Source organism: Mustelus asterias, chromosome 1, assembly GCF_964213995.1.
Source record: "Mustelus asterias chromosome 1, sMusAst1.hap1.1, whole genome shotgun sequence".
In the NCBI taxonomy this organism is placed as follows: Eukaryota; Metazoa; Chordata; class Chondrichthyes; order Carcharhiniformes; family Triakidae; genus Mustelus; species Mustelus asterias.
The window spans coordinates 80,314,299-80,329,236 of NC_135801.1; the positions used below are offsets into that span (position 1 = coordinate 80,314,299).

The 14,938-nt window shown below is 40.6% G+C and overlaps 1 protein-coding gene across 3 annotated transcripts in view; it reads left to right on the forward strand.

The window, feature by feature from the left end:
- cds1 (CDP-diacylglycerol synthase (phosphatidate cytidylyltransferase) 1) overlaps positions 1–14,938 on the forward strand; it is an 81,325-nt gene that overhangs the window by 20,926 nt on the left and 45,461 nt on the right. For 2 of the 3 annotated variants that reach the window (XM_078213898.1, XM_078213905.1), the window contains one exon: positions 9,922–10,064. The exons of the other annotated variant lie outside the window; for it this stretch is intronic. In XM_078213898.1, coding sequence (XP_078070024.1) covers positions 9,922–10,064 — 143 coding nt within the window. The remainder of the gene's footprint in view (positions 1–9,921; positions 10,065–14,938) is intronic. 3 annotated transcript variants of the gene reach the window in all.

The following is a 14,938-nucleotide window of genomic DNA, read 5'->3' on the forward strand; positions in this document are numbered from 1 at the left end:
GTGTTTTGGTTACTGCAATCTGTAATAGTGCATTTGTGCAAGTACTCTTTATATGCTGTCTAGAGCAGGGTTGTCATTTGATTGCCAAAGTTTTGGGAATCCAGATGCGGCTAAAGGCATTTTTGATTAAATGAGCATTGGACATCTTTGGATATGTGATCTCCGTACTCATTCATTTAATGTATGTATATGTACTTAGCATTTTACCAACTAATGTATAAAAGGTTACATTCAAGCGCATTCAAGAGTGGAAACGTTAGCATTGTGTGGAAAGACAAGGTGACGTGGTCAGATTGAACAATTCAAATGACCCTGCCAAGCCAGCAGAAGAAAGCTAACCCAATCAGCAAACAAGTCCAATAGTACATGTGGTAGGGAAGGATAAGAAACATTCAGTTGAATTCTGGATAGAGAGCAGGGACTGACCCTGGGTGAGTCAGCATTCTTAATTACTCTGAGGAAGTCCCAAGTTCTGGTCACAATTGCTGGATGGAAACCTAGAAATTGCACCAAGATTTGCTTCATCTTATAAATAAATAACAAAATTCTTTCACTTTGAAAGAACAAAATTGCAAAACTTTGGACAGGTGAGGTCCATTACTTGCAGTAGTAAACATAATTTGTCTATGAATGAAAAATATGTTCCATGTTGATATTAAGTAAAGAAATAAAAACTTTTGTTTGTACAGTTTTTTCTTTAATGACTTAATGCTATCATGATGGAGCATCTCGACATTTATGTAGTTTACTGCTACAGGACATCGCAAAGTGTTCAGAATAAATGACAGATTTTTAAAGTGTAGCCACTATTGTAATGTCGCAAAATGTGGCAGCCAGTGTATATATAAGCAAGCCTCACAAACGTCAGTGAGATAGAGTCATAGGGATTTACAGCATGGAAACAGGCCCTTCGGACCCAATTTGTCCATGTTGCCCAGCTTTTGCCACTAAGCTAGTCCCAGTTGCCTGCATTTGGCCCATATCCCTCTATACCCATCTTACCCATTTAACTGTCTAAATGCTTTTCAAAAGACAAAATTGTACCCGCCTCTAAAACTGCCCCTGGCAGTTTATTCCAGACAGTCGTCACCCTCTGAGTGAAAAAATTGCCCCTTTGGGCCCTTTTGTATCTCTCCCCTCAAACCTTATGTCCTCTAGTTTTAGACTCCCCTACCTTTGGGAAAAGATGTTGACTATCTACCTTATCTATGCCCCTCATTATTTTATAGACCTCTATAAGATCACCCCTAAGTCCCCTATGCTCCAGGAAAAAGAGTCCCAGTCTATCCAGCCTCTCCTTATAACTCAAACCATCAAGTCCCGAAAGCATCCTAGTAAATCTTTTCTGCACTCTTTCTAGTTTAATAATACCCTTTCTATAATAGGGTGACCAGAACTATACACAGTATTCCAAGTGTGGCCTTACCATTGTCTGTACAACATCAACAGGACGTCCTAACTCCTGTATTCAATGTTCTGACCAATGAAACCAAGCATGCCAAATGCCTTCTTCATCACTCTATCCATCTGTGACTCCACTTTCAAGGAGCTATGAACCTGTACTCCCAAATCTTTGTTCTGTCACTCTTCCCAATGCCCTACCATTAACTGAGTAGGTCCTGCCCTGATTCGATCTACCAAAATGCTTCACCTCACATTTATCTAAATTAAACTCCATCTGCCATTCATCGGCCCACTAGTTCAATTGATCGAGATCCCATTGCAATCCTAGATAACCTTCTTCACTGTCCACTCTGCCGCCAATCTTGGTGTCATCTGCAAATTTACTAACCATGCCTCCTAAATTTTCATCCAAATTATTAACATAAATAACAAATAACAATGGATCCAGCACCGATCCCTGAGGCACATCACTGGTCATAGGCCTCCAGTTTATAACACAACCCTCTGCAACCATCTTCTATCGTCAAGCCAATTTTGTATCCAGTTGGCTACCTCACCCTGGAGCCCGTGAGATTTAACCTTATGCAACAACCTACCATGCGGTACCTTGTCAAAGGCCTTGCTAAAGTCATGTAGACAACATTGAGTGCACTGCCCTCATCTACCACCTTGGTTACCCCTTTAAAAACTCAATAAATTCGTAAGATATGATTTTCCACTGCAAAGCCAAGCTGACTGTCCCTAATCATTCCTTGCCTTTCTAAATGCCTGTAGATCCTGTCTCTCAGAATACTTTCTAACAACTTACCCACCATTGATGTTGGGCTCACTGGTCTGTAGTTCCCAGGCTTTTCCCTGCAGCCCTTAAACAAAGGCACAACATTTGCTACCCTCCAATCTTCAGGCACCTCACCTGTGGCTTTTAATGATTAAAATATCTTTGCTAGGGAACCCACAATTTCCTCCCTAGCCTTCCACAATGTCCTGGGATACTTTAATCAGATCCTGGGGATTTATCTACCTTGATGCACTTTAAGACTTCCAGCATCATCACCTCTGTGTAGTATATACACTTCTCAAGACATCACTGTTTATTTCCCCAAGTTCCCTGACATTCGACGCTTTCTCAACAGTAAATGCCGATGAGAAATATTCATTTAGGATCTCACCCATCTCTTGTGGATTCACACACAGATGACCTTGTTGATCCTTAAGAGGCCCAACTCTCTCCCTCGTTACTCTTTTGCTCTTTATGTATTTGTAGAAGTTCTTTGGATTCTCCTTTGCCTTATCTGCCAAAGCAATCTCATGTCCCCTTTTTGCCCTCCTGATTTCTCTCAACTCTACTCTGACAATCTCTATATACTCATCAAGGGATCCACCTGATCCCAGCTGCCTATGCATGTCATATGCCTCCTTTTTTTGACCAGTGCCTCAATATACCCTATCAAGCAGGGTTCCTTACTTCTATCAGTCTTATCCTTCGCTCTAAAAAGAATGTGCTTTACCCTGAATCCCGGTTAGTATACTTTTGAAAGCTTCCACTTGCTAGGCGTCCCTTTGCCTGCCAACAGACTCCCCCAGTCAACTTGAAAGTTCCTGCCTGATACCATCAAAATTGACCTTATCCCAATTTAGAATTTTAACTTTTGGGCCAGATCTATCATTCTCCATAGCTATCTTAAAACTAATTCAATTATGGTCACTGGTCCCAAAGTGATCCCTCATAACGAGTCTGTCACCTGCCCTCCCTTATTTCCCAAGAGGCGGTCAAGTTTTGTCCCCCCTCTATCCGGGCCATCCACATACTAAATGAGAAATTCCTCCTGAATGCACTCAACAAATTTCTCTCCATCCAAGCCCCTAATACTATGGCTGTCCCAGTCAATGTTGGGGAAGTTAAAGTCTCGTGCTATTATCTCCCTATTTTTTCATGGAGCTATCTGTAATCTCCTTACATATTTGCTCCTCAATTTCCCACTGATTATTTGGGGGCCTGTAGTACAATCCTATCAAAGTGATCTCCCTTCATATTTCTCAGTTCTACCCATAGCGACTCAGTAGGCAAACCCATGGATATATCCCCTCTCAGTACTGCCATGATGTTCTCCCTAATCAAAAATGCAACTCCCCCTCCTCCTCTTACCTCCTGTTCTATCTTTCCTATAGCATCTGTACCCTGGAACATTGAACTGCCAGTCCTGTCCCTCAGCCATGTTTTAGTAATACCTATAATATCCTAATCCCATGTACCCATCCATGCCCTGAGTATATCTGCCTTGCCCGTCGGGCCTCTTGCATTGAAATAAATGCAGTTTAATCTGGACTTCCTTTGTTCTTTGCCCTGCTTTCTTGGACCATCTGTTCTGTCATGTTTTGTACATTGTGTTTTATTTCACTTGGCTTTAATGGACCAATTCACTGAGTTCTCCACAGTCTCTGTACTCTTGTCCTTTTTAATTTTTGTCTTTGGTTTCTCTGCCTTCCCCTTTTCCCCTTACTGCCTTTTGTTTCTGTCCCTGCTTTACTTTCCTCTGACTTCCTGCATCGGTTCACCCTGTCACATTAGTTTAAACTCTACCCAACAGCACTAGCACATACTCCCTCTAAGGCATTGGTTCCAGTCCTGTCCGGATGCAGACCATCCGATTTGTACCTGGTCCCACATGCCCCAGAACCGGTTCCAATCTCCCAGGAATTTGAATCCTCCCTCCTTGCATCATATCTCAAGCCATGTTTTCATCTTAGCTATCCTGACATTCCTACTCTGACTAGCACATGGCAATCCTGAGACTACTACCTTTGAGGTCCTACTTTTTAGTTTAACTCTTAACTCCATAACTTCAGCTTGTAGGACCTCATCCTGTTTTTTTTTACCAATATCGTTGGTGCCTATATGCACCAAGACAGCTGGCTGTTCACCCTCTCTCTCCAGAACGTCCTACAGCCACTCCGAGATATCCTTGACCCTTGCACCAGAGAGGCAACATACCATCCTGGAGTCTCATTTGTGTCAGCAGAAACACCTATCTATTCCCCTTACAATTGAGTCCCCTATTACTATAGCTCTGCCACTCTTTTTCTTGCCCTCCTGTGTAGCAGAGCCACCCATGGTGCAATGAATCTGGCTGCTGCCACCTTCCCCTGGTGAGCCATCTCCCCCAGTAGTATGCAAAACAATATTTCTGGTTTGGAGGGAGATGACCGCAGGGGACCCCTGCACTGCCTTTTTACTTTTCCTTTGTCTGGTGGTCACCCATTCCCTATCTCCCTCAGTAATTTTTAATCTGAGGTGTGACCAACTCACTGAATGTGCTATCCACGACGACTTCTTCATCGTGGACGTTCCAAAGTGAATCCATCCACAGCTCCAGAGCTGTCAAGCGCTCTAACAGGAGCCGCAGTTGGATACACTTCTTGCACTTGAAGGAGCCAAGGATACTGGAAGAATCTCTGAATTCCCACATCGCACAAGAGGAACACGACACAGGTCTGGGATCTCCTGCCATGACTTAACCCTTAAGTTAACTTACAACAACTACAATGCCAAAACGAAAAAAAAAGAAAAGTTACTTATGAGTCACCAGCCAATCACTTACTTACTGGCTGTGACGGCACAGTTCGATCTCTTTCTACCTCTCACTTGCCCTTGTCTCCCTCGCAGGTCCGCCTCTCTGCTCCTCCTGAAGATGAGCACCTCTTTCCCCTCAGCACGAATTCCCACTCCGTTCCAAATTCCCGATACCCTCACTCTGGCTGAATCTCACTCGGGTGCAGTGGGTGCAAGCCCACTGGATAAATGACATTGTATTTTTTAACTGCACTGTATACTTAGTGGCTGTTAACCAGCTACATCCTGCTTGCATTTTAAGCCAAATAATTTTCATTGAACTTAAAATCCAGGAAAATCATTTTGTTTCTGATTATTCAACATTTTGGAATGAAAAGAACAGGACACAACTGGATAGATTTCTATTTTTTGCTGCAGTGTTTTGATTTGTATTTACTTATGGTGATATGATTTTATATTTCACTTGGGACTGTTTAGTTTTTATTTATCATGCAAAAGGCTTGTACTAATATAGCTTTGTTGGAAAAACAGATTCTTCAGGTACCATCTGTCCAATTCTGCTTTCTCCCAGAAGTATGTCCTGTAATACGAATTCTTGTGGTAACTGTTTTTCTTCTGTAATGTACTTTGTGTATAATTAATTTACCTATACATAGAACAAATTTTTTTTTACAACAAACTGTGGAAGTATCCAATTGCACTGTCCATTATCTTATTCTATGTTTGGGTATGTGAGTGTACTCAGCTTGCATATGACCCTATTTAATGAGTAGCCTGTAGGAATGTCAGAAATTGGATATTAAAATGAAATGAATTGCATCCACGATGAACATCAGCAGAGCCCCTGATATTATACAATCCTTGGGGAGGGAGCGGGGGCAGGTGGGAACGCAAATTAAAATAACCAGATTTGCCAGATGAAGAGATTACATCAAGATTTCACTTTTTGTAACTTTTATTTTAAAATACATCAGAACTAATGCAAATTCATCATGAATTAACAAGTAAATGATACTTCAAATAAAAAGGTAAATTTCACTTTTAAATAGTTGGCACAACAAATTTATATCTTGCACATCCATAAACATTCCCTTTTATCATGTATGACATTACGTGGTTACACAGTTGTACAATATGCAATTCTTTATTCACACAGGGTAGGCCAGGAGTCCAATCCAACAGCAGCTATCATCAAGTTTCACGGGTATGATCTTCATCAAGGCATGCTTTTGTGAACCCTCGCTACCTCAGGTCACGACTGTCTAGCTTTCCAGAGTTCTTTTCAACTGACCAACCAATGACACCTTGGTTCAAGATTTGGCCACTCCTTGGAAAACACCCAGCTGTTTAATGCCTCTGAGCTATTCACAGTTTTCCAGGTTTTAGACCTTTTTAGCCAGCTCATGCAGTGCCTCCAAGAGTCGTCTTTTCTGCCAAATCACAAAAAAAACTTCCTGAGAGATATCTGCTGCTTTTCCTCACAAAAACTCAATGTGTTCCTCTTTCTGTCTGCCTGCTTTTTCTTTGTCTGCATATGTGCCCTCCAGCTCTTCTGCTTGCCTTTGTGTCTTCTTTCTTCTGTTGACATTGCTTCCAGGTCATGGTTGCAAGGTCACAAGAACCAGTCTTCTTATCCAAGAAAATTACAATTGATTCCTTTACAATGGATACAAACTCTTCAAACGTTCTTAAAAATAATTAAAGATTCCACAGACTTTATAAAGATATGACAGATTTTCTATTGCTTCTGGGTCAAAAAGTCATCTTGCTGGTTTCAGATGGAAATAACAACTGTCTCAATCTATGAATGTAGCATGTTAGTTCATGGAATGCAAAGTCTAAAATCTGTAAATTTAATTCTACGAGCAAACCTCTAGTTCGTTGTAAACATTTAACTAGTGCAGAATGTTGGAATACTAGTGTAGCATCATGGAGTGGAAGAACTCAGCAATTCAGAACATTGAATTTCTATGTTCATTGCCCTCCTGTGGGGGACCCCAAGTGATGAAAACTGGTGTTTCATTAAACTGCTTTTGCGCAGTCATCAAGGAGTAGGTTATTGGTCTGCATATGGCCTTGGGTGGTGCATTGCCTTCGAATATTGGAAAAGAAGGAAGGTGAAAGGGAATTAACTTGGAATATAAAGAATTTCAAAGATACAAATTTGCATTGTAATTAAGAAAGATTTGGGTTGCACCACATATTGGAAATATTTTAATCATTATTTCTTCTAGTACCTTGATGCAGGTTTCAACACTATCTCTGGTTTGGGTTCAGTGTTTTTTTCTAATTGCACACAACAGTGCAGCTGAGTTTATGTACGCAGAAATTCCAATTGTGGTTAAAAGCTAAAATAAAATTGGCTCAAAAGTCCCCTGTTTGGATAAGATGTGTTCCCTAACATTTTAAGTAGTTAATAAAGTGGAAAAGGAAGAGAAGACGCTGAATCTTCATTGTGGATGTCATTGGTATGGTACAGGTACAGTGTCCCAAATCTGGCACGTTCGGAACCAAGAGCAGAATTTTCTCTGATTTTGGAACCAACTCCTTCAGACAGACTGTCCCTGTAGTACACTCTGTACTGATGATTAATGTCATAAAAATAAGTGGGTTGTAGGTTATGGGACAGGGAGCACTTGTGGGCAAAAACATTGACGATTTAAAAATCTGTTAATCTTACAGTGCAGTGAGTCTTGCAGGCAAAGAGCATTTGCTTGAATTCTAATAATAATGGAATGGCTGATTTCTAATCCTCTTGCTTGAAAGCAACTGGGAATGTTGCAATCAGAATGTTCCCGTCTGAGGAACAGGCAGCTCTGTTGCTCGGGGAATAGATGGCCTGGAAGGAGGCAGCAATAAAGAGCTGCAATGAACTCTGGTCCTGCGTGTGCATAACTCTTGCTGATACCTCTCTCTGATACTCTCTTCATTCCCTTGCACACTCTGTTCCAGGACTGATGCCTGAGAGAAAAATGTTCAGTTTTGGGAGAATTCTGGTTTTTCGATATCTGGGTTTGAGATACCGTATCTCTACAATGATTGCCTTTCCAATATCTTCCCCACCTGTAGGAATTTTATATTATAATTCATGAGGTTTTCAATTTCTTAGCCAGTGTTCTGTGTAAATTGGGTGGATTTATACAATCCTTTCTTTGGTCTTCATGTTGGGTTTTTATAAACATATATTGTTACAGAATTAACAATTAAATAATTGGTAGCTTTTAACAATGCAGTGTATCATGTGACTGTCCATGTGTTGAAATATTTTTCTTCTGCTGTGTTCAATTAAATCTACAAGTTATTTGTTTTCCACATCAGCCAGTGGAGAACATCCTTGAATGAAACTGACAATTTGTTATCTTGATAGTAGTGACCTGGGAACTGAGTTGGTGATTTGCCAGAGCCCTTTCAGAATTGACCATTACATACGCTAGAGTAAAAACCTTGTGTTTTCAAACTCGTGTTCCAGAAATGAATGATTTATCCATTGTGCTAATCTACTGTGCTACCTCGTTCCCATGATGAAACATAGTATTCTCTTGGACCATGCATAACCAATTTTTAAATATACTAAGTTTCTTTAGTTCTAAGAATAATGTAGGATCCTTGAATTGCATGAATATGTGATCATATGCATTGTTTTATTTTAATCTACCTTAAGATAGCTAATGTCACCCAACATTATTGACCTGTTCTTGAACACCTCTCTGAATTGCGTGCAGATTTCATTTGTTTGTTGACTTGTAATGTGTACCATAATGTTGTGCTATTTCCTAAACTGTATGCAGTTGGATTCTGTTAATACAGCTCTCCACTTTTAGTGCTGTATGAGTCATTCTTCCTTAATTTTTTTATCTTTTGCTTCTCCAGTATCATCATTAATGTTTGCTGCTTCATTGTATCTTCTTTTCTCATTAGTTTATTTTTTCTTTCTGCTTCTATTCCAATAACCATGTTAATTAAACTCTCCTCTAGCCTCAACATGTTATCACCTTCTGCCATGTTAGTTTAATCTTCCTATGCTGCTCAGTTTGATTTCTTCGCAAGGACATCCTGCTTTTTGGTGCAGGAGAAAACCATCCCTTTACTGTAACCTTTTAATATTCCACAATTCAGAATCACAGAGTACTACAGTGCAGAAGAGGGCCTTTTGGCCCATTGAGTTGCACCGACGCATGAAAGGCCCTAACCTGTCCACCTAATCCCACTTGCCTGCACTTGGCCCATAACCTTGAATGTTATGGCGTGCCAAGTACTCATCCAGGTACTTTTTCACTCCAAGAATGTGCGCCTTTGCATCATCATTCCTAATTTTCATCTCTTTAAACTTGTGCTTTGTTCACAGATCATTAGAGGCTCTGGCTGTTTTTTTTACAAATTTCCTCATGGCTTCACATTCACACAAGAAATGTAGATAATAAAAAGAAAGACATGCATTTGCATGGCTACCAGAAGTTCAAAGTGCTTTGCTGATATTTGAAATGCAGTTCCTGTATTGTAATATGGAATACGCTTGAACCAATGTGTGTACAACAGACCTCCCCAAACATGCCAAATATATGATAATCAGGCAATCTGTTTTTATGATAATTGAGCAATAGATACTTGCCAGGTAACTGAGGATTACTCCCTACTCTTCGAAATAGTACTGTACCATAGATTCTTTTACATCCACCTGAGTAGGCAAATGGAGCCTGCATTTAATATCTCTTCCAAAAGATGGCACTTTATGCAGTCCAGCACTCCCTCAATTCTGTACTAGACAGATGGCCTTGATTTTTGTGAACAATTTTTGGAATGAGTCCTAAACTCAGACCAACTGGGCCATGGCTGACGGTCTCCAAGATGTGAGGAATTTTGAATTGTTCTATATGCCATGTTTTAAAAAAACTTTTGATTCCTTAAGCAATACATTGCCAATGAATTTATTTGGTTTTGTAATCTAGGAGGTTGATGTTGATGATAAAGCAGGGCTGGAAGTTGATGGCGATCTAGATTTGAAACCTGATTCGGATATTCCTGATGTTCCGGCCTCAAATGACAGCACTCCAGAAGTTTTCAATAAGGCCCTATCAGGGTTATCTTCAAGGTACCATTTTAGTTTGGAGTTTATTAAATGTATTAATATGTATTTAAAACCCTCTTTTATGGAGAGCCATAAAATTTAATTGCTTCTTCTTAACAGTGTGGCAGGAATTCAAAGGGTGAGGAATAGATCATCCCCAAACTATTTTACATAGTGAATCTGTAATCATCTCCTTTGCATTAGTCAGGACTAGGCTATTCAATTTTTCCTCCATTGATACATTGAGCTGGTCACTCAACCCATATATACCTCCAAGTGGCAGAAGTAGTTTGCCTATCACCCGGTCTGTCCCCGAGCATCGCCACCACCCCCATCCCAGCTCCAGTTAGAGTTGTTGTGTGATATAAGGAAGCTAAAAGAGGGAGTACGGTAAGAAAAAGTGGATTTCATAGTGCAATGATTTTAGCTGTTATAACAAAAGTCTTTTTGGTAATTGGAATTCTGGAAACTAGACAGAACTGTAATCCTTTTTCATCTATAGATATTTTGGCATCTATGTCTTCTCTCGCCTTCATTATTAAAGCTACTCCCAAATGTTCCTAAAGTCAAAGGTCATCCAGGATTTGAATTCTACCATCTGTTAGAAAGCTCTTCTATAAAGAAAAAGCTTGTTGCCTGATGGCTAATTCCCCTCGTCTGTTTCTTTGAGTGTTGAACCTCTGTTTCTCCATCCAATCTTTCTTCATATCACTATGATCAATGCTTCTCTAATATTGACCATTTTGCCTTTGTAAATTCCTCCCTACAACCATATGTAAAATTTACATCCTTGTTTTCAGAACACTCCACAGTTTGGCCTTTCTTTATCTCCATAACCTCCACTTTGGCAATGCTTTGACGAAGGGTCATCCAAACTCAAAACATTAGCTCTGTTCTCCTTCCACAGATCTTGTTTCAGATTCCAGCATCTGCAGTGTAATTTGCTTTTAATCCTCTGATATAGTTGTGCTCCTTTACTTAGGCCTCTTTTCAAAAATATTTTAATTGTTCCATTGAAGACTATGCCTTCAGCTGCCTAGGCCCTAAGCTTTGGAATATCTTCCTTAATCCTCTCCTCCTCCCTACTTCCCTTTCCTCTTATTACGCACCTCTTAACCCCAAGCTTTTGATCATCTGTCCCAATATCACCTAAGGTGACTTGGTATCGTGTTTTGTTTCATAATGCCTCTGAAACGCTTTGAAATGTTCTATTACACTTATATATGTGTTGTGTAAGCACCAACATTCATTTCACAATATCCTACTCTGGTTCTTTACTGGATGTATTGCTTCCTCTTGTAATTGTCAGGTTTTTAAAACTCTAGGCTTGTATTACCTAATCCCTGCTTCCTAATTACCCTCCATTGTAGGTGTCCAAAAATATGGCCTTGACTCTTGCATGTTCACCTTACTGTACTCAATTTAAAAAGAATAGTTGCAACCCATGTCCCAATAGAAACTGCTTGTAAGCTACTAGCACTAAAGTATTATGAGAGGTAACCACAAATTTGGCTGGCATGAAAAAATTGAAAAATTATTTCTGGTGCAATAAGAGATCCTATTCTGAGGTTACAGTCAATTAATGCTGCGCAGACAAAGTTGAGGGGCTCTTGATCAACAAGGCATTGCCATGCTGAGTGCTTAATGCTGAAAATGGTGGTGTTTCACAATTCCAGTTGAAAGCCCTGCCTGCTCAGAACCTTCGTTGCAAATTTAAGAGTATAAAGGATATCAGAGGTAGGTTCTTTACGCAGAGAGTGGTTGGGGTGTGGAATGGACTGTCTGCAGTGATAGTGGAGTCAGACACTTTAGGAACATTTAAGCGGTTATTGGATAGGCACATGGAGCACACCAGGATGATGGGGAGTGGGATAGCTTGATCATGGTTTCAGATAAAGCTCGGCACAACATCGTGGGCCGAAGGGCCTGTTCTGTGCTGTACTGTTCTATGTTCTATGATTTTTATGACCATTTGGTCAGGAGATTGTGCAACATGCACTTTGCATTATAGATTGTGCTTCTGGCTGATGAAACTCCTTGCCAATAGAGCAGTGTTGGGAAATAACTTTATTGTCTAAATTCCATTGTTTTCACTGACATCTTTCTTCTTGGGTATGAAAATTTCAGCAGGAATAAAAAATGCTACTACTTCAATTTTTCGTAATAGATGGACATTTCACCCATTTAAGTCCTAGGACTAGGATTTAAATTTATAATCCACACTTAATTGGCCATCTATAAACAACATGGTTGATGTGGCAGTTGCTGTAATGTGGTAGAGCAAAGGTTCATGGAGTTTAGTTAATTGTATCCTGTTCTAGACCTACCAGTTGCCTGTGTATCCCTACCAGCTTACAGGTTTAATATTTTATTCCTTTAATGTCCAAGCATTTTACAAAACTTACAAATTATAATTCATATGTACAACATAAGCAATGTCAAAATAGTAGTATTTGCCAGTAGAAGTGACATGAGATTTTTAGTTTGAACATAAGCACATGTTTGGAGTGAGAGTTTGAGTCAGGAGTTGCTCACTAAATTGGACACTGAAGTTTAGGACAGGATTTTAGCCCCTGATAGGGGTGAGCACAGGGGTGCAAAAATCTTTTTGGCAGGCTTTGAAGTCCTCCTGCCTGCCTGGCCACAGCGGCAGTCACATGCTGCCCCCTTCATAATCTTGACCCAGCTACTGAGAGGATTTTCTAATTAAAAGATTTCTAAAGTTAGAGAGATGCGTCTCAAGACCGAGGTGTCCTCTCTCTCCCTTACCTGAATTGAAGCTTTATGTCTTTCATTACTGGAGGGCTTTCTATTTGCATGTCCCATGTCCTTAGTTGGTAGGCAAACCTCATCTCCGGCCAGGATTTGGTCAGTTCAAGGAAAACTATTGCCAAATGACTGTTCCCCACAAAATGCATGATTATGACCTCCATTCAACTGTAACATGTGCTCCCCAAACAAAATTCTGCTCTTAATGGCAAATCTTTGTGCACTCCAGTTCGGTGAACAAAATCCCATATCCTCACCAAAACCACATTTTTTCACTTCTGTCGAAACTGTCAGCGATTCTTCATCACCGAAGGCTCAAATTATTCCAATCCCAAACACTTCAAACTCCCATTTGTCCAGAGCCCATAGTCAGCACTTGAGGTCAGTGGGCTGGAACAGTTGAGGCTGCTGCTCTGGCAGATCCAGTGAAACCATCCTCTGCCAGGAGTGTCTATTTTTAGAAAACTGCCAGCAGTTGGCAGCTTGGCTCAGTTCTCCAGGTATAAAGCCAAGCAAGTATTGGTCCCCTCCTGGAAAGAGGGTTGCTCCAGGTAGTTTGATAGAGATAGAGCCCTCTGTGGATGCCTTCAATCTGCCGTAGGAAGTTCAGAGTAAGCAGAAGGTTCGCTGGCGACCAAAAGGCCTTTGCCCTTGGGCAAACCTATGCCACATGACCTTGCATCCGGGAGAATAGAACAGGCAGAGAAAACATCCAATGGGAAGCATCCTTTCTTCATTACGTAACACAAGCAATGGAAAAGTAATAAATTAAAAATTGAGAGGAATAAAGTTAAATCTGCCATTAGCTAATTTGTCTTGCACAGCCCAGAGAAGTCTTGTGTACCCTCTCCCTCACTTGAAGTTGAGTTAAGATATTTTTAAAAAGTAAAGAGCTTTAGTTTGCATGTAATTTGTCTTGTGCTTAGTTTGGTGTTGGTTGTGTCTAATGACACCATCCATCATAATTAAAAACATTTTATATTGATACCAGGAAGTAACAAGACAATGATCACCCAACACTTTGCCTGGAATTTGTAATTAGTCTCACATTCAAATTGCACGACATGATTAAGTTTAATGTGTAATTTCATTGAATCATTGTCAGGCAAGGACTAGTGCCAATGCTCCTGAGTTCAGGTAGTGCGCATTGTCAGTGCTCCTGGATTCAAGTAACACACGGTATCAATATTCCTGAGTTCGGGTAAAAATCATGGCTCTCATCCACATATAACTTTCTGACCACAGCGAGAGCCCTAATAAATTAAAAATTATGCATGATCATCTGAAAACTTCTGACATTTAACTGTATTGTTTAGTCTGCTTCCATTAGATGCATCACCAAATACACATCTATAAGCTTTTCAAAGTCATTGCTGGTGTGAAAACTTCCAACTAAGCCAATCACAGTTATGCTTCATAGAAATCATAGAAACCCTACAGTGCAGAAGGAGGCCATTCGGCCCATCGAGTCTGCACCGACCACAATCCCACCCAGGCCCTACCCCCACATATTTTACCTGCTAATCCCTCTAACCTACGCATCCCAGGACTCTAAGGGGCAATTTTTTTAACCTGGCCAATCAACCTAACCCGCACATCTTTGGACTGTGGGAGGAAACCGGAGCACCCGGAGGAAATCCACGCAGACACGAGGAGAATGTGCAAACTCCACACAGACAGTGACCCGAGCCGGGAATCGAACCCGGGACCCTGGAGCTGTGAAGCAGCAGTGCTAACCACTGTGCTACTGTGCCGCCCTTCATATGTCGCAATCATCATGAGTCTGTTCATTCTGCAAGAAACAAGATCAGAAGGCCGTTAAGCCCCTCCAAGCCCAATCTATCAGCCATTTATTGAGACCATGGCTGACCTCTGACCGTTTAGTTAACAAAAAACTTGTCAATCTCAAGAATTAAAATTAACAATTGATCCAGCACCAATTGCTGTTTGCAAAAGGAGATTTCAGACTTCTACAACTGTTGTATGTACAAATGATTCCTAATGTTGTAATATTAGGTTGTTTGAGACTGTAAGGTTTAATGTGGGACTGGGGAAAAATTACCATCCGCATTATGAAAAGGAGAGAGTCACGTGGGAGTAGTAGAATGTAGTGGTTAGTCTAGTAGAAG